Source organism: Simochromis diagramma, unplaced genomic scaffold (assembly GCF_900408965.1).
Source record: "Simochromis diagramma unplaced genomic scaffold, fSimDia1.1 OVJJ01000685.1, whole genome shotgun sequence".
NCBI lineage: Eukaryota > Metazoa > Chordata > Actinopteri > Cichliformes > Cichlidae > Simochromis > Simochromis diagramma.
Genome location: NW_024387477.1, coordinates 6,323,159 through 6,342,575, shown reverse-complemented (window position 1 = coordinate 6,342,575; position 19,417 = coordinate 6,323,159). Strand labels below are relative to the sequence as shown.

The 19,417-nt window shown below is 38.3% G+C and overlaps 1 protein-coding gene across 1 annotated transcript in view; it reads left to right on the top strand.

Moving 5' to 3' along the window:
• The window catches only part of ctnna1 (catenin (cadherin-associated protein), alpha 1), a 77,526-nt gene that overhangs the window by 43,545 nt on the left and 14,564 nt on the right, over positions 1-19,417 (top strand). Inside the window, exons 10-16 of the mRNA XM_040016077.1 lie at positions 2,492-2,584; positions 3,102-3,258; positions 4,116-4,316; positions 7,742-7,893; positions 11,209-11,319; positions 13,683-13,864; positions 18,877-18,982. Of these exons, the coding sequence (XP_039872011.1) occupies positions 2,492-2,584; positions 3,102-3,258; positions 4,116-4,316; positions 7,742-7,893; positions 11,209-11,319; positions 13,683-13,864; positions 18,877-18,982 (1,002 nt within the window). The remainder of the gene's footprint in view (positions 1-2,491; positions 2,585-3,101; positions 3,259-4,115; positions 4,317-7,741; positions 7,894-11,208; positions 11,320-13,682; positions 13,865-18,876; positions 18,983-19,417) is intronic.

The following is a 19,417-nucleotide window of genomic DNA, read 5'->3' as shown; positions in this document are numbered from 1 at the left end:
CAACAAGCCGCTTCTTTGTATTAAAAGAGAAACACAACTTGTTTTGAAAATAAAATCTCAGTTTTAACTTCAGGTTTTTCACAAGATTCTCTACATGTGGTTTGAAGGTAAGCGAGTCATCAATTAAGATTCCCAGATATTTATAGGTGTGAACCAACTCTATTTTATTGGGAGTTGGGTTTGTACGTACTGTTGATGACAGAGTACTTCTTTAACAAGAGGTTGTGTATTAAGGAATAGCTCTGTAGGACAGGAAGGTAAGAAAACGGTTGCACTTTTGTAATTGTTTGCATAGACTGTAAAGTTGGGCTCCCCTGATACTTTAAATGGTATGGTACAGTGTTGCAAGTGGAATGGCATCTCTCTCTATGCAGAAACATCTCCTTTCCCAGTGGTTCACAGGGGGCGTCATTAAAAGCTTATGTGAAAGATCGTGCAAGTAAAAACACAGGTCTTTCCAGTTTTTCTTCATGTAACCACTCTTCATTCGTCCTCATGGATTACTAAATGTTCTCCCTCTGGTTCCAGTATGTTTGAATAGCGATGTAGGATATGTTTATATCAGTGTTTCAGTGCTTTAGCTACACAGTGAAGAAAGTGCTTCTCATCAGCAAATTACTCAGACATTTTAAGGTTTGAAAGGGCCTCCTCAATGCAATACTTTGTGATGCACCAGCCCATCAAATAAGATGTTTTTTGTTTTTTCTAATAAGTATTATTTTCTAATAAGTATATTATCACAGAAACCTGTTTTTGAATAGAAGTTGATTAAAGGAAAAAGATAAATTGAATGCCTAAGCTGAGCTTTGTTCATTCCTTTTCCAACCTCGTGCTTTTGATCCAATCAGACATATTATTAATGTACGTTTTAAAATTCAGTGTGTCACCTTGGCTGACAGTTTTGTTGCGCTTTTTGACCCAGATGTCAGTAAAGTAGTAAATAAGTGACCAAACTTTAACAGATTTATGTGTGGGAATACAAAAATAAGAGCAAAGCTGTTGGACTCCTCGTGCTTTTGCTGTCATGAGTTGGTTTAGTCCTTTGTAATTGATTATGTTTCAGCACATTTTCTATCTGTTGAATAATCCCATTTTGGCGCAGTTACTCACATCCCAGGCATTCTGTTACAGCATTGCTGCCAGTATATGCCAACCAAAATGGGAATCTTCAAAGCCTTTGACCTAAATTTATGTCGCTATGAGTAGATGTCTAATGTAAAACTTGAGTATGAAAGACTATTTAGAGATAATTGTAGGAGAGCTTTATTTTAGTCAAGACAGAAAAAAATTACTGATGTTAGCAGCTGCAGGCAAGATTTGCTTAGTTTAGCACTCCTGTTCTCACTCTACTGCTCACTTTTTGAAAGTGTCATTAATATTTGCCTCTCCAGGAGCGTAATGGCAATCTGGCAGTCTTGTGATTCAGTCACTGAGAATAACGATATCCTTGAGTTAACCAGCTACAACTTAGATTTCCATTTGGTGAAATTTACTTTTATTCTGGGAATTGAATACAGAACTTTCCCAACAGCTGGGCTTTTGTTTTTCTTCCTACTTTTTTTTGGTTTCTCCCTCTGTGTCATATTGTATCATTTTTAGCAGCTTTATAAATTAATCCACAGCAGTGGGTTTGTATTCCACAGGGATTAGTTGTATTGCAGAGCTGCTCCATTTCTGACGGAAGAATCCCTAAACCAGGCTACCATAATGAACTTATCCAAGTTTAATTATGTATCTACAGTATGTATGGCGTTTGTTTCTGTTTTTTTCTCAAAATTAGTGCAGTGCCCCGTTCAAAGTGCTGCCTTTATTCAGAACAGGCTCGCAGCATCTGAGATTTGTGGAGAGAGGAATGGTAACAAAATGGATAAATGATTTGGGTTGCTAACACACACTCTGCTTGAGCCAACACTGCACCTATTGGTTCCTGTGAGTTAGAGGGACCATTTCAAGCAATGCAAAGACAGACACTAGCAATTAAGTGTTTAAAATTTTCATATTGTGATTATTTTCTTATCACAAATATCAATATTTATCACAGCTATCGGTTTTGTTACTTGCTGTGAAAATGTGCTGAAAGTATATTAAAACAAACTGAAATTGTCTTAACAAATGTCATATTGATTGAGGGTTATAAACAAAAAAAGACCACCACTAAACATGAACAATTTAGTTTTGACTGTGGTTTTCTTCCTTTCCTTTTTATTTGAATAATTTATAGCTCCAGCACCTCAGCCAAGCGTGATACAAAGCTTTGTACTGAAAACAAACATTTATACTAGTTTGCATATGAGTAGTTTTAGCGACTTCACACACCTTAAATAATTATCAAGAATCAATGGACACAACACTGGAAGGTTTTTCTTTCCTTTTTTTTTTTTTTTTTTTGAAGCAGGGTAATCACACGTGGTGTTTTTTGTTGTTGTTTTTTTGTTTTGTTTTTTGAGATTTCTTGCCTTTGGTTAACAATTTTGTTTTTTGTTCATTGTAGGTGGCAAATCTGGCATGCTCAATTTCCAACAATGAGGAAGGGGTAAAGCTGGTCCGTATGGCTGCATCTCAACTGGAAAGTCTTTGCCCTCAGGTATGTTTGCCCCCAGCTGTCACCCAGCTCAGGTCTTGGAGCACATCCAAAAGTCAATAAATTTAATTGCAAGCACATACTGTCTTCAGCGAACAACAGTTGAAATCTGTTTACGTCTCTAACTTCCTTTTTTTTTTTTTTTTTTTTTTTTTTTTTCTCTTGTGTGTGCGCGCAAATAACAAGTTTGTTTTGCTTGTCAATCTTTTGACCATTGAGTCAATTTTTTCCACACACCTGCTGCTAACGCTCTTTTTAAGCTCATCTAATGAGTCCCATTCATCCTGAGCTATGATATCCACAGATGTTTCTTAGTCCAAAACAAACAATTCATTATTTTTGCCCTAGTCAGTATCTAAAAACACTCCCTGTAATCACCTCTAGAAATTAATTTTCTTCCTAATTCAATCCTAACATTGAGCTAGGGGAATGGGGTCTTCGTGCAATCAACCTATGCTAATGTTGTGGCTCAAGGCTATGTTGTAATTGAGCTTTAATGGTTGTAATTGGGTGATTACAGGTGATTAATGCAGCGTTAGCCCTCGCTGCCAAGCCCAACAGTAAGGTGGCCCAGGACAATATGGATTTGTTCAAGGAGCAGTGGGAGAAGCAGGTTCGTGTCCTCACTGATGCTGTCGATGACATAACCTCCATTGATGACTTCCTTTGTGTGTCTGGTAAGTCTTGTTCATTTGAATGTCATAGCCATGAGGGAACAAAAGAAGTTTTTCCAAATAGTTGTAATGGTCTGGATTTTATTATTCATGATGCTTATAGACTAAACGCAGTGCATAACGGAGGAAAAACCTTTTTATAAAGCCTGTGGTAGTAGTGTTTCCTCGTGAGTCGCAGTCACGCTGTACACTTCTCATATATATTTATCTGATGTGGCCTTAGCAAAATGTTTAAATGTAGAAGACCATATTTGTCACCACTATCCACACAACAGAGTGATTGAGATTGTAGTGCGGTGCTAACCACTGTTATTTGATTTAAAATATAACGTATGTATGCAAGATGCATAAGCCATCTTAATTCTCCCTTTGTCCAACAAGCATCGGTTCTCTCTCCAAGGTATCATTATGCGCTGTAGAGAAAAACCCAGAAGCATGAGCAGAACTACATCTATATTTGACATCCTGTCATGTATGTTGAAGTACACAAATGGTTTAGAGTCCTCATTAAGCATTAAGCAGAGTGGCTTCTCTGACCTCCAGCCAAGGACAGACTGTAATTTACACAGTGGACATTTGCATTTTATAGGCAGCTCATTAATAAGTATTCTAAGAATTGGTTTTCAAACCCATACCTTCCAACAAATGCATATTATGTACTTGAGTTTTTCCAGTGGCTTTTAATTTCAGGACTAACTCAGGAATGAGAACTTCCTAATAATTTTTTTAGACTGTCACATTATGTGTCATATTATACTGTAGTGTTTTTGATTTAAAAAAAAAAAAAAAAAAAGTGTGTGTGGAGAGGTCCGTCCGTCCAGGCTGTACACTAATAATTTCACACTGCTTTATGTCCCCAGAGAACCACATCCTGGAGGATGTGAATAAGTGCGTCATCGCTCTGCAAGAGAAGGATGTTGATGGTTTGGACCGTACCGCCGGGGCTATTCGAGGCCGTGCTGCCAGAGTTGTCCATGTGGTTACTTCAGAGATGGACAATTATGAACCTGGAGTCTACACAGAGAAGGTTTTGGAGGCAACCAAGCTCCTTACTGATACAGGTACCACAGAAACAAATAAGTTTACTACTAAATAAATTTAGACAAAAATACTGAGAGGGTAGACACGGTAACACTTGCTAATGTAGGTTACTCCAAGTAAAACGAGAAGGCAGTGGGTCCATGGGCATGGATGGGGTCATGGTTGCTGTGTCCATATTTTATATACATTCTGTGGTTAACACTTATACCTTATTTTCCGCACTATAAGGTGCACTTAAAATCCTTTAATGTTCTCAAATCGGCAGTGCGCCTTATAATCTGGTGCGGCTTATCTATGAATTCTGGCTGTTTACTGACTTCGAGCCGATTTTATGTGGTACACGCCGCTCAAAAATCTGTCAAAAAATGTTTTAGTAGGACGTTGCTGAGCTACGAAGCCGCACCGCTTGATGGATTGTCTGAGCGTTATGGCTACCGTATTCAGGAGCCTCGCGGCTCATAGTAATCTGGGTCCAAAACTCAGTCCGCGTCAGGTCCCAAAGTCAAACGAACACTGTAAATTCTTTCATCTTTAATAAAATGATCAGTGTTGCTGCTTTACCAGGTGTAACAATTAAGTTTAACATCCAGGCATCCATGAAAACAGAATATATTAAGTTTAACGGAGTTAGAAGTTAGCAGAAAGTTAGCTCGCTAGTTTCGCTAGTTAACTAAACACGATATACCATGTTCTGACTGAGAGATTTCTGGGGGAAAAAGGAAACGTACAGCTCTACTATCACTTCCAACATGAATCAAGACAGAAAACGACACAATAGTGACGTTTGTAGGGTTACTGAAGTTGGGCTAGATGGTATATAATGCTGTGCTAGTGATTGCTAGAGACACAGCTATGTTAGCATACCAAAGCATAACACAGTGAACCTGGAGAATGGACACTAACTTTTTTCCACTTGATAAAAGTTCCCAATGTGGGTTTTTTTTTTTTTTTGTTTTTTTTTTTTTTTTTGACAAATGCAATTGCATGGAAAATTACTGTAAACGGACCAAACTTCAGTAGGGGAGAACAACTGAGATAATCCAGCCACAATATGAGGTTAGTCATAAATATAAGTTAAGCTCTATTAGTCCCACACGTGGGAAATTTGTTTTGTTACAGCAGAAAGTGGACAATGCAAAGTTACATAGCAAAAGTTATAAAAACACTGGAACAACATATACTGTTGTTCCAGTGTTTATAGAGCAGCTACCAGCGAATTCAACATTAATGAATCAATTGTAAGGAAGTGGAGGAAGCAAGAGGAATGAGTTGAGTAAAGTTTGACTTATCTGACTGTTTTGTTTCGATTAATGCGGCTTATAATCCAGTGCGCCTTCTGTATGAAAACAGACCCATTTGTCGACAGTGGGCCTTATAATCCGGTGCACCTTATGGTCCGAAAAATACGGTATTTATGATCTACTTACATGGACTGACACACTAGGGGCCATAATGGCATGAGCGTGATAGTCTTTCTTTGATGTCTGTCTTGTGTTTGTGTAAAAACGGTTGACAAGAGTATAAAAAGATTAACTACAAAAGGGCTTTAAAATAATAGGGTCCCCCAGTTTAGCTCTTGCAGACTAGGAGAATCTGTAGATCACAAGTTTGTTTGTTTGTTCTTTCCTAAGATTTTATTTTTATTTTGAGAATAGCTTTAGTTGCTTTCAAGAATGAGCTTATTTTGGTTATGCTTATATATTTATTATAGGTGGTGGTAGTAATAGTACAATACAAACGCAGCACTTTTTACAAACAGAACCAGAGGTATGCATGTTTAGACAGGTTGTCTGTAATGTGGTGCACTGCACTGTTGGAGTATTTGTGTACAAATTAGTAGTCATACACATGTATAAAGAATTTCCTTTAATTTATTTTATCAAAAAGCCTCTAAAATCTTTACTTTTTATTTTTAAAAAGGTGGAGAGACCCTGCTCCATCCACTTTATCTTTGGTACATTGCCTGGTGCTAAAACCACACTAGTATCTGCCTACAAAGTTGTTTCTCAGAAGTCTGCCCTTTATTTGATTTGTCTTTGCTTTGGATGTTTTTGAGCATTTGAGTGCTGGTGGCATTTTAAAAGGCAACTTGTATGAATTTAGAATTGGCTTGTGAAATGCAATTTTCTGTTGAATGAGCCTGAGACATTTTGAGCTCTTCCACAATTCATTATGGTGCATTGTGTGATATGGTCTCTCACACAGCTTGCATTACTAGTCAGTATCACATGACGGTCACTGTTAACCCTTCAGTAGTATTCAGTTTTAATCCAAATTATGACGTAATCAATCTGTCATAGGTTCAAAGACTGAGTCATATTACAGTTCCTTCCACCTGTGCTGTTATATTGCAGTTTAATGTGTGAAGGTTTTTTGTCCTTCAAAGGACAAATTCCAAAAAATATTTTGCAATGCAATAGAGAGGGGGGGGGAAACAATATTCACCAGGGCAAAAAAAAAAATCTTTATTAGCCCCTATTTTCAGTTTGTCTGAATGTTGAGGTGCATTTATACAATGTTTTCCTCCAGTTAGTAAGAATGTTTAAAGTTCATTATCTATGGATTCACTAACAATACAGTTATTTATTAACACTTTTTTTTTTTTTTTAAATGGTAACTTACTTGAAAGAGTCAATTGTGATAGTTTAAGGAGAGTAATCACTGTGACTGAAAAAGCCTGGAGGTTGTAAGCACAAAACCAAATCCGCTTTTTAATCCTGCTGCTCCCTCCCTCAACATTTGCATCTTGACACCCATGATGTTCTCATGAAGTTGCAGCAAAATGCAACTCTCTTAATGCAGTGCTTTAAGTGGTGTCTATGCATATGTCCTGGTGAGTCCTCCAGAGCATTCTGTGCATTCATTTAAGGCATTGAGTAGACCACCAGTGCAAATTTCATTAGGTTTAATATAACACTTTATAATTATGAATTCTGACACCACTATCTTCGTTTGCATTTAATTTTAATTCAGCATCAGACCAGAACTATTGTTCAATATTATCACTGGGGCGATTGATACTGATAAGTCGATTAATGTAATTTCCTTACTAGACTAACAGTATGTGTCAAGTAGCTTTATAACCCAAGTTACACTGAGAGAAATGTGATGGATGTAAAATGAAAAATGGGTCAAAGGTAAATTACTCTGATATAAGGATAAATATTTACAGAAGTGTATCTAACAACATTGTCAGTTCTGCTTATGGAACGCTATCTGATCAGTTTTCACTGTAGGAAAAAAAGACCTACAGAGGTTTTCAGCATTAATACAGCTGCTTTATTATTTGTTTCTGACAGTACAGAAATGGTAGAAATGAGGCTTACATGTTAGTGAGTTGTGTACGGTTTACACTGCCAACACAATTATTTCAACATACAGCTGTCAGGAAAAGCCACATCAGATTGATAAAGGAACTGATCAACTTCATCTCTGCTTCCTGTAGTCATGCCACGGTTTACAGAGCAAGTGGAGTCTGCAGTGGAAGCCTTGAGTGCAAACCCCTCACAGCCTGTGGATGAGAACGAATTCATTGATGCATCGCGCCTGGTGTATGATGGCATTCGTGACATCCGTAAGGCTGTCCTCATGATCAGAGTAAGTTGCACAGTTTTGTTTTTGTTTGCATGTTTTTTCTTTCTTTCTTTTTTAAATCGAATTTATTATTTCTAATGCAAAGTAAGGCTTCATATTGTCATCTATTTTTCTCTTTCAAATTGTGACAGTGAGTTCTGACGGAGGATTTTTGATGTGGTTTTTAACAGCTTTTGAACAGAAGTCATATTCTTGGAGTTGCTCTATTGTTACCACATGAGTAGTAATATCCAGATTAGCTTTTTATCTATAATTGTGAGAACCTGTACACATGCAGTCTTGGGAACCTATGATTAACTTGTCTCAGGCAGTGGCCAACCTAATTGACCAGACTTGCAATTTCGGGTAACAATGGGTTTAGTTGTCTGTGGCATAATGCCTTTTACTTGAGTCGAGCCACAATTTGGACAGTAGTAAGTCATTGTGTCCCATGGATGAAGAAAACATTTCCATCAGGGTAAAACGTTTCATCATAGATCACTAAGAACAGTTCGGGCATTCAATCACAAATGGACTCAATCCATATTTCCTCTAAAATAAAGAAAAGTGAAGGGGGGGGAACCCACACAGCCTGTAGGAAATAAGATTCTGGGGGAAAGTTTTTTTTTTTTTTTTTTTTTTTTTTTTTTTTTTTTTGTCTTTCAACATATTGCCCCCTGTAGCTAAAGTACCTGAAACTGCCAAATTTGATTTCTCAGTAGGGAGCAAATTTCTTTAAACCACTTGTCATGTTTAACAGTACCAAATTATGTATTTATCACACTAAGATACAAAGTGCTGGTTGCTGTCTTCTATTATTTTCAACACATTTTTTTTTTAATTGAAAACACTAGCCTTGAGAGCACATTTTGTTTTGACAGTGGTCCTTAACTCTTATTAATAATCCTGCTCAACCATAAACAACAAAAAAGCAATAACAAATGAAAAGAGGAACATTATCCTGCTTTTGCATTTTAATAAGTAAATGATTTAAGATGGAGGGTTTAATTGGCTTTCCTTAATTGAATTGCAAGCCAAAGAACTATATTTTCATCAATTTCCATCTGCCCTAGCTCCACTCTTCTTACCCTTTTTGTTTCAGACCCAGCGGTGAACATTGGGCTTATGGTTTGGGCTGAACACTACCTGGTAGATTTGTGGGCAGGTGTAATTTGGCACGTGTGACTGTTAACGGGACTTATTAAGCAGCTTTGCTCATAATGTATCTATTAGCTTTATTCTGCCTTTAAGTGCCAGCTGGAGAGACTGATGAGATTGAACCTTCACCCACCACTTTCTAGAGAAGGCAAAGGGGGAAAAAATGGATTAGTGTTATCTCTGCATTTATGTTATTTCAAGCAGCATCTACACAGCACACTCTTTAATCTTAGTCTTAATTACTGTTTGTTATAATAAGATTAAAGGCGTATCAAAAGCATTGATCTAGACTGATTCAATTGCAGGCTAAACTGTCATTCAAGGGTTTTTCTGTGGGCACGTTCAATTCTGAGTCCAAAGAAATATGAAATCCTCCTAACAGCTGCGCTGAGATGGCCACGAGACAGCTTCTCTTCAGGGCATGTCCACTCACATGTACAAACCCACCCTCTTGCTGTCTTTCTAAAAATCCCCACATGCAAGGCCCTAGTCTTAAATCAAAACAGACAAGAGTGTGGTTGGGGCTGCTTAAGATAGACTCATCTTTAACCTCTATAAGTAGTGCACAGACAGTCTGTTAGATGTCCCTTGAATATTTGACAGGCAGACAGACCCCTCTCCCAACCTCCAGTGACATCAGAGAATATGCCTCCTAGACATGAAACGGTCTCGAAGTCAGCGAGCCACTGACAGTTAGATACAGAGGGCAGCTGTTACCGTATGATTTGTGCGGTGCATCACAGCCCAAGGTGATTTTGCTGCCTCTGTCCTAAAAGAAGAAAAAATTGTCTCGACCCACAGAGGCTATGAGCAGAATGTCACAAAAAGAATAAAACTGGGGTTATTTCAGTGTTGAACTGTCTCATTCATATTTACGACAGGAGGAAAAAAAATTTCTGGTTAAGGCTATGTCTGTTTTCCAGCTCTGTCATAATGCTATAATTTCACCTCTTGCCCTGTACACTTGTAATTATTGCATTTCAGATATCATCTGTACATGTATGCGTCATGAAGGCGTTACAGGTGACATGGATAATTGCAGCTTTCAGACACGGTAGAAATACAGAGAATTATCACCTAAAAACCTGATTAACATATTTTCCCACAATGTGGAAAAAGTGGGTTTTAACTTCATTTACCTTGACAGCAGGTTTTCAATATGTTGTCTTTTTTTAGACTGCAGGCTATTGTTGTCACTTCTCACAGTAGTTTCCCACTGGGTGCCCACCATGAGTTATGATTTCTGAGCCTCCCACGTTCACAGGTTATCTGTTGCACAGGCCGCAGCAGGTGATATCTCTGCCCCACTGAACAGCATTGTCTGAGTTGAAAGCGATGCCGATGAGTCACTACAGCTTTTGTATCTGAAACCATACCCATATTCCCTTGAGTACAAGAACATCTCTACATTCCCTAAAGCAGAGTAAGATTGTTCAGAGACTTTCAACTATTTTTTCATTACAGAAAGGAGGTAGTGAGACAGCCGGATAAGCACAAGCCAGGGCGTCTGCATCCTAATGTCCCTTTATCTGTCCACATCATCTCCCCTGTTCCTACATATCAACTAACTTTTGCCTATCACTTAATATTGTACCTTGCCTGAAGCATAACCGGCAAAGATAAAGTTCATTTTATATATTAATAATATGGCAAATTGTTCCCTGTGGCTTGTTTTGCATTCAAGGCAAGAGGTAAAGGATCTGAGATGAAGTGGCAAAATTCTGGAAAAACACAATTCATGCCTCACTCGCCTTTCTACAGATAGCGACAGATGGGCCTCTAAAGTGTTTTGCTCCCAATATGTTTCATACCAGCTCATACCTTCATTTTCCCTCTCAAGATGCACAGGCAGCACATTACACTTGATTTACAAATTCATTTGGAGTTTACAGTTTCTCTACCAAGCTGTGGAGAGGGTAGACATTTATCTCATGCTGCCCTGTCTGGCAGCACTAAGGCATTTCTCATAGATAGTAAGCAGGTTTGTTATTTAATAGTGTTCACAATGCTGTAGTATGCCAATATTATTTTATGTTCCCCACTTATGTACAAACAGCTTTTTCTTACCTTATTCCACTTCATCTCCCATTTTTCTTTCCCCCCCCCCCTCCTGGACTTTTTGTTTTTTGGGATGTTTGTCTTTCTTTTGACATCTTCTCATGCTCTGTTGTCCTGTTACAGACTCCAGAGGAATTGGATGACTCTGACTTTGAGACTGAAGACTTTGATGTTCGCAGCAGGACCAGTGTGCAGACAGAGGATGACCAGCTTATTGCTGGCCAAAGTGCACGGGTATGTTGTTCAGAGGTTCTGATTCTGTATTTACTCCTCTTCCTCTAAAACGAAGGGTCATCAAATTGCAACAATACTTTGGGAAAAATTGTGAAATATCCCAGAGAGAAACGCATCTCAAAAATGTATTTTCCTATGAGAAAATAGGTTGCTTCAGTGTGCGGCTTAACTGTATTTTTACATGGTTAAATATTAGCTGTGATACTGCATATTTCAGTATCACAGTTGAATATTGTCATCCAACTCCATAATTTTTTTTTATTTTTATTTTTTATGGTAGGTTTAAAAATATACTTGAGACAAATATCACTTGACTGGTGCAATAACATCAATTGGAATAGTTTATTTGAAGAGCAATTTCATATCTCTAATGAAATTTGAAGATGAGAAAAGTAGAACCAATACATTAGTCTTTCTATATTTGCAGGAAATATTTAGTCTTTTTTTTAACGGTGTCCTAATATTAATGCTGTCCCAGCCATTGTTTATTTTTCAAACACTTCACCCACGTACTTGGTGATGATGGCTTGTCTTCTCAATAGCTCAAGTTATGGGGAGAAAAAGGTTTAACCATATAGAGCTCTTATATTCAACTTAAAATGGACCTGTTATGCTTTTACTTACTTTCTCTGTTTCTCAAAGAATGGATAGCTATAGATGAGTATGACACTTTTTGGCTAATGCTAAAAGATGAGCTGTTCTATCGATACAGAGCAATGCTGGAGGATCAAAACTTTACATGAGTTTTAAGGAAACTGGCATCTTTAAAATATTTTTCTTAATATTTGGCCCCATTAATCTATCATTAAAATGTTATTGAAGAAAAGTGTCATAGTAGCCAAGCAGCTTTTTTTTTTTATTTATTTTTTTATTCTGAGTCATGCAAGCTCTTGTGCACACGTAAACCTGTTTATAAGCTATATTAATTACCCGAAGACAGTTGGTGACTCCAGAATAATCTTTTGCTCACTCATTTTAGCTGTTTTAAAAATAGTAGAGGTTTTTCACTGCAAATGACCTTTTTAACAGTATTCATGGCAACAGAGACATTCTTCATCACCTTTAAGCATAGATTGGAAATGTAATAAAAGCAGACAAATATAAAGCTCAGCAACAACACATGTATGCAGATGAGTTGGAGAAATTTTACATTTTTAAGAAATGACGATAATAAGTCAACTTTAAAGTACTGACTTCGTGTGAATTACGTCCTCCAGTTTGCTTTCCTTCAGTCATCCATGCCATCTGGCTCTTAGATACCATGTCACAGACGGAACCAGTGAATTTTTGTTGACTGAGCAGTCTGCACTCTGTGAACTACCTAAAAAGACTGAGCAGCTAGTTATTTTGTTTTCCCTGCCTGGTGTAACACACTGCGAATCCAGTCTTTTGTGCCTCTGGACACCAGCTTTGTGTGTTCTTTTGTCATGAGATTACTTCAATACAACATTCACTTGGATAGGACAGAACTGCAGTTCTACAGTATTTGTACTACACACCAAATTTGTTAAATTTAAGGTTAAACTTACTTGTAACTTTATATTTTAAGAATATAGAGAGATTGTACATGTCTTGATCTCAAAAATCCCTCATGGCTCCATCGGTACATTTCAAGTGTTTTTGTTGTTGTTGTTTTTAAATCGCCAAAGATGATCTATTTTGTTAGGTACAGTCTTTCCATCTGTGCACTGCATAAACAGCTCTTTTGAAGCTTATGTGCCTCTAGAGAGAGGGTCCCATTTATCAGCAATAGAATGAACACTTGTGTGATGATATTGGATTTCCTGCTCTTAAGTGTCTGCCTACTTTGGCCTGACAGGCTCATTCACTGAATGGCTGATGTCTGATTGCCTTTTTTGGAAGCTGCCCTCTTACACTCCAGTCCAAAAGGATGGATAAATATGGTGATAAATACATCTTAACGTGAATAAAGTAGTTGTAAATAACTCCCCTTATACTGGTCTTCAGTGGCCAGAGGTGGTGAGTTCATATTTTTCCAAGATATGTTACATATGACTCACTTGCTCTGAACATAATTTTGAACCCAGCTTTGAATTTTGGGGATGAGAGAACAATATTATTTACTTATTTATTCAGAGGATACTTCAGGCAACAGTTATTCAGGCACATTGCTGAAAAGCAAGTTACACACCAAATAGTGAACAATTATGCATGTGTTTAAATTCTAAATAAAGGGTCACACAGTTGTGTAGGATATCTTGCTGCCTTGGTATTCTCAGGCGTGGTTTCAAACAAGACTCACCCATGGATTATGGCCGCCAAACTTATGTTCATGGTATCAGCAACAGTATGTTTAGGTCTAGTTTGCTAACCATCCATGCTTTTCATAAATCCTCCTTCAGGCTATCATGGCTCAGTTGCCCCAGGAGCAGAAGGCAAAGATTGCTGAGCAGGTGGCCAGCTTCCAGGAAGAGAAGAGCAAGCTGGATGCAGAGGTATCCAAGTGGGACGACAGTGGCAATGACATCATTGTGTTGGCCAAGCAGATGTGCATGATCATGATGGAGATGACAGACTTCACCAGGTTAGTGTTAGTGGACTGCTTTAAAGAATACCTTTGATTGGTAATTACTTTCATGTACTTGCACGGGGACAAAATACGTGCTGCATGTCAACTTCCCTCTTGCTCGCATTAATATTCTGTTTTTGTGCACTTCAGGCAAAATGCCTTCCAAGTCAGATTGCATATTTAACTTAAGCCTGTGTCAAATACAATCAGCCAGTAAGCCTACATTTGTTTTCCCAACATTTGCCCATATCTGCACAATGCTGTGCACCTAGTTTAGCAGTACCATTCATGCATCAGTGCCCTTTTCCTTGAGCAGCACTATTGGTAGGATTTTGTGCTTGATTATTTTTCAGTCCTCCTTTAATCTTAATATGCACAGCCATAAGCAGTGTGTCAGATCTCCCTCTCTCCTGGTACATGAATAAAGCTCTGGAAGTGGGGATTCTCCATCCACAGAGCTGCTCTAAAGTGGCTGTATTCACTCTTGGTAAATGGTTCAAGAGGTGAAGAGCTCAGCAGGGACAGGTGAGACATTTTACACCAAAAAAGAGAGACTACATTTGAGCTATGGGTCTAAGGAAAGTAAAATAAAGACCTGTTAAATGTCATGATTTAATAATGTTATAAGCTGGTCAGCCACTTGTAATTACTGTCTAAATCAGCATTTTTGTCAACATGCAAACTACTTGGAAGTGGAAGTGAGCTTGAAGTAGTAGATTCCCAGTGGTTTTTGTTTTTTGTTTTTGTTTTTTGTTTTTTTTAACCTGTACACGGTCTTTTTTGTGCACATTTGGGGCATGCGTTTTTATGCTATAGATGGTGAATAGTGCCTAAATTTGCTAAACTTCTATGTGCAAACTCTGTATCAGCAGCAAAATCAGAAAAGATTGACCTTAGTGTGTTGAGCCCAGATAGTCTTGTGGACAGATAGTAGCAAATGTAGTTAAACATGGCCTTATCCTGAAATTTTCGTCAAGTCTGTTTTAGTGAACCTGTTGACATAAGAGATCTCGCCACTCTTGGCTCTGACTCTGCAGCAACACACACACCTTTGTACAGAAGTAGCAGCCAGTACCCTCCAAAGGCCTCATTAGAAATTTGGCTCTTTTTCAGTTCATCCTGGTCTTTGCCATTTGCTAACAGATTTGTTGGCTTTCACTTCACATCAAAACGCATCAAACCATAAACAACAAATTCAGTGATGAAGTTCTCAGTGCTGCATGTGCCGACTTTCTTTATTGTTGTTTCATTGTTGGATATACAAGTAAGTTCAGGACCTTGAAAATTCACAAAGGATGTGATACTGGCTTTTTCTCTCACCCGCTGATGATAGAAAAGTGTAAATCGTGACCCTTGCCAAGTACACAGTGGGGGCTTGTCCAAAGGGATTACTGATTATGGTTCACCAACATCACCATCTCTACATTACCTTCTAGCTTACAGTGTGAGTGCATTTGTATGTTGGCATGCACAAGTGGACATTTTGACTGGCTGCCTGTATTTGCGTCTGACTATATTTGTATGGCTGTGCCTTTTTAAATTTTCAAGCGAATTACTCAGAGGACGTTGTGTGTCTAACTGTGAGTCACCTCCGTAATGATGATGAAATGCTGCCTCTCTATCTTAATCTTCTGAATGGGTCAAAGATCCCGTCTCCTTGGCCAAAAAAAGTGAATTGCTGGAAAGCTGTAGAGGATTTGAAATACTGACATAACCAGCAATCTGACCAGGGTTAAATAGGAACCAGTCATGTTTGCTTGCAGTACTTCTTATTCATGCAGAGGATTAAGAGAAAATTTTTTACATGACATGCAGATGATACTGCTCATCCTGGACTAAAATCAGTGCTTTTTAGTGAACTCAGACAGCTACATGCCTACTTCAGCTTTCATTATTTATCTAACAAATGCATTTTATCATTCGAAAATATTTTAGTTATACGTTTTCAGCCAAAGATTGACAAAGCTATAATAAAAATAAGCATGACTAATAAATCTTTGAGAATTTCAGTCAGTACTTAAATACTGAAATGGCAGTATGAATGTGAGTGAACATTTGATGAGTTGCTTTGTTTGTAGCCTTTCACCTCTCTTACAGTTTGCAAAATGAAATCACAAAGTCAATTTATTAACCCAGTTAAACTTCAGTGAATGGTAACTCATGGACTTTTTTTTTTTTTTTTTTTATGTGAGTAATAAAAGAAGAGAAATGCTGTGCTCTATTAGATAGAAAATGAGGCACCTTCATGAATGTGATGAGCTGCTGACCTTATATGCAATTTCTTTATTTATCCTTTGAATATTTGAATTGAATTTATACATATAAGTCATACTTCTTCCAATTAGCACATTATATCCTCTCTGCTATGTTACTGCCATTTGAAATAAATTGAAAATGATGCTTTGCAAATAGTTTTAACAGTCCACACAGTAACTGTGTGGAAGTTGTTCATTTAATCCCATAACTTAGCATTGTGGCTTTTCTTATTTGGCACTGTCAGGGAGTTTGGAATTGACTCTGTGTACGCTTGTCTCACATGCGTCCGTGTATGTGTGCGCGCGGGTTGGTCGACTGAGGGAACACGCATGGTCATTTGTCGGGCAGAATAAATATCTTCACATTATGCCTTCACTCTCACATGCAGTGGTAGCACATGGAAGGTCAGTAGTTGGCTAATTCAGCCCGCGTCCAAATTATTGCCCCCACAACCTTGAGCTGGCACAAAGCACTGCCAAGGTTAATGCTGTATGAGGTAATTGATCCAGACCTCCCTCCTGACAAATCTGCAGAGTGACTGAGATCCTTGTTGACTCTGCATTGCTTATGGCTGTATGGCAGCTCTCATGAATAAGGCATATGTGTATAGCTTGAGAACATGCAACATATTTGAAAGCCACCTGTCAGTCTTTTGATGTGGGATGTTTCACATTGACACACGGACAGCTGTGTGGACAGATATGGAAAATGTTGCTTTAATTCTTTTGCTTTAAACAATTTTTTTTTGAGGACATCATAGGTATATATTCGCAGTATAAAAATTATTACTGTGTTTATGTATTCTAATGTGTTTTTTGGGGGCAAACGTCTGTATTATATTACCAACCTACAAATCTTTTTCTAAATATCGTCACAGCACAGTTAGCTCCATCTCCAGGGGTTGACTTGTCCCCAGGGAGCTTCCAGTATGTGCACTGACGCGTGGCCTTTTCCACTAGGACTCTGGCTTGCTTTACATCAGAGCAGCAGAGGGAGAGCATGAGAAGGGAAGGGTTGGAGATGAGAGGAGAGGGAAGAGGAAGCAAGAGAACAGAACACAAAATTCCATCTGTTCTGGGTTGGATGGCTCATTTTTTTAGCCTGAAGAGAGAAGCTTTGAATCCAATTTGTGCCTCTTGCCAACTGTGTCCCAGAGTCCCTTGGGGGGGCAGAAAAGTGGCAAATGGCTGATAAGCTTTACAGTGGGTCAGGTCAGGGCTGGATTGACCTGTGCTGGGATGGGCTTTGTTTGGCTCAGGACGGGTCAGAAATGGATGTGTAATACTGTGGCAATGACCAAAGCCCTTAAATTGAATTGGATACCAATTTTGCTGCTTTCAATTCTCTTGCCTTCTCTTCCTGCCTTCTTTGTCTCCAACTCGGATGGGGAAAAAAGAGAGAGAAGTTGGTGTGTGAAAGAAAAACTTGGATACTAATTGATCGTGCAAAAACAAATAAATTGGATTTAAGACTCATTCAGTAGTATGTTGACAACTTTACATGGCAGTGCTGCATGCAGACGGGCAGACAAACCCTGGAAGAAGTCAGTAAAGTTTCCATTTGAGCATTATTAAAATATTAAAGTTATCAACCTGGCTTAAGAATTACCCAATATAAACAAACCCAACCTCAGGGGCTCACAGGCTAGTGTCCTTTTAGTGCTTGTGCCAGGCTCGGATAAATGGGAGGGTTGCATCAGGAATGGTATCCGGTGTGAAGTCTGCCAAATCAAGTATGCTTGTCCATCCAGTGTGACATTCCCTTGGGAAATAAGGGAGTAGTCTAAAGTACTTTGTCCGATAGCCACATTAGCTGTCTTCAAGTTATCATTACGTTAAGGCTTGCAATGGCAAATAATAAAACAACAATAATGTGGGAGTGTTGCAGCAAATGTAATCAGTTGCGTCCATGTGTAATATAAATGGAGATTGTTAATTTAACAGGGTAACACAATTATTTGTTTATTAAAAACTGTTACACTTCTCTAGAAGTGAAGATGAGAAAGTCTTCCAGCAACTAGAGACTAACAGTGGCAGCTTACCGTACCAAGTATGGAGCCAAGTGACCAGAAGCACAGAACTACCTCGGCAACCTAAAAATATTTAACTTATTGCACTATTGCGCAATCTTTATCCAAAAAGTCTCTTGCCCCTGTGTTATCAACCTTTGTCCTGTGTCTTAGCACTGTGATAAACAAAGCTGTGATTCAAAGTTGCTTAAAAGTTTCTAAGTAGATTTTTCTTATATTTTCTGTTGTGATAGAAAGCACGTGGTGCTATATAATGGCCTCTAGACAGTTTATTTCCAAGCAGTTTGTGGAGAAACAAAGTGTTGTCAGTTTATCAGTAAATTTTATGCATATTTTTTCAAGCTAATATGCGTTTTATTAGACTGAACACAAAGGAAAAATGAGTTGAAAACTCGATCTTATAAGAAGACACGTAGGTGCTACAAGGGTTTGATGGTGCAGTGTTATAGTCCAGTTCTTTGAGAATAAACTTAAAGTCTAACCTCTGACTTTAAAGGACTATAACACATTCTCATCCCTGACAGAACAGCATGATGCCAGAGTGTGTTTTATGTGTATGGACATGTGTGTACCAGCGTGCACTTTGAATTTGGTGCCATTTCCCTGAGGTGTTCCCGGTTCACGATACATTCTTGCTTCTGACCGAAAAAGAGGTCTCTAAAACAAACAGCTGCTCCTGCATATTGAATGAGCTTGCAATAGATCAAAAACAGTCACTGATCTTTTCACGTCTTCTCCTCAGGGGAAAAGGGCCGCTGAAGAATACGTCTGATGTCATTAGCGCTGCCAAGAAAATTGCTGAGGCAGGATCAAGAATGGACAAGCTGGGCCGCACCATCGCTGACCATGTAAGTTAATATTAATCTGTAGACTACAGCTTCATTCTTAACATCTGAGTATGTTTAGCTTCGTAAGGTAGTAACATAAAAGATTTTGTTCTGCTTTCAGAACATTTTAACTCATACATAATGTAAAATGGGACCAATCTCAGATCAGTGGCACATGTTTCAGACTACATGGAAAATTATTAACATTTTGATTAGTTTATCTAATGCTACAAATTAGATTGGATGTTCATCATTTAAAGACAAACAAACACACACAATTTTAATTGAAAATGGTAAAGGTCTGCCTGCTGGCATTGGAATACTCTTGTTTAGTTTCTCTAAAGTCCTATTCATTCATATCACCACATCTTTCCCTGCATTACAACATTTGGCAATGCAAACCCCTCCCCGAAGAGTTCCTTTGGCACCCTGTGATCAGGTCTTCTAAAGTTGTTT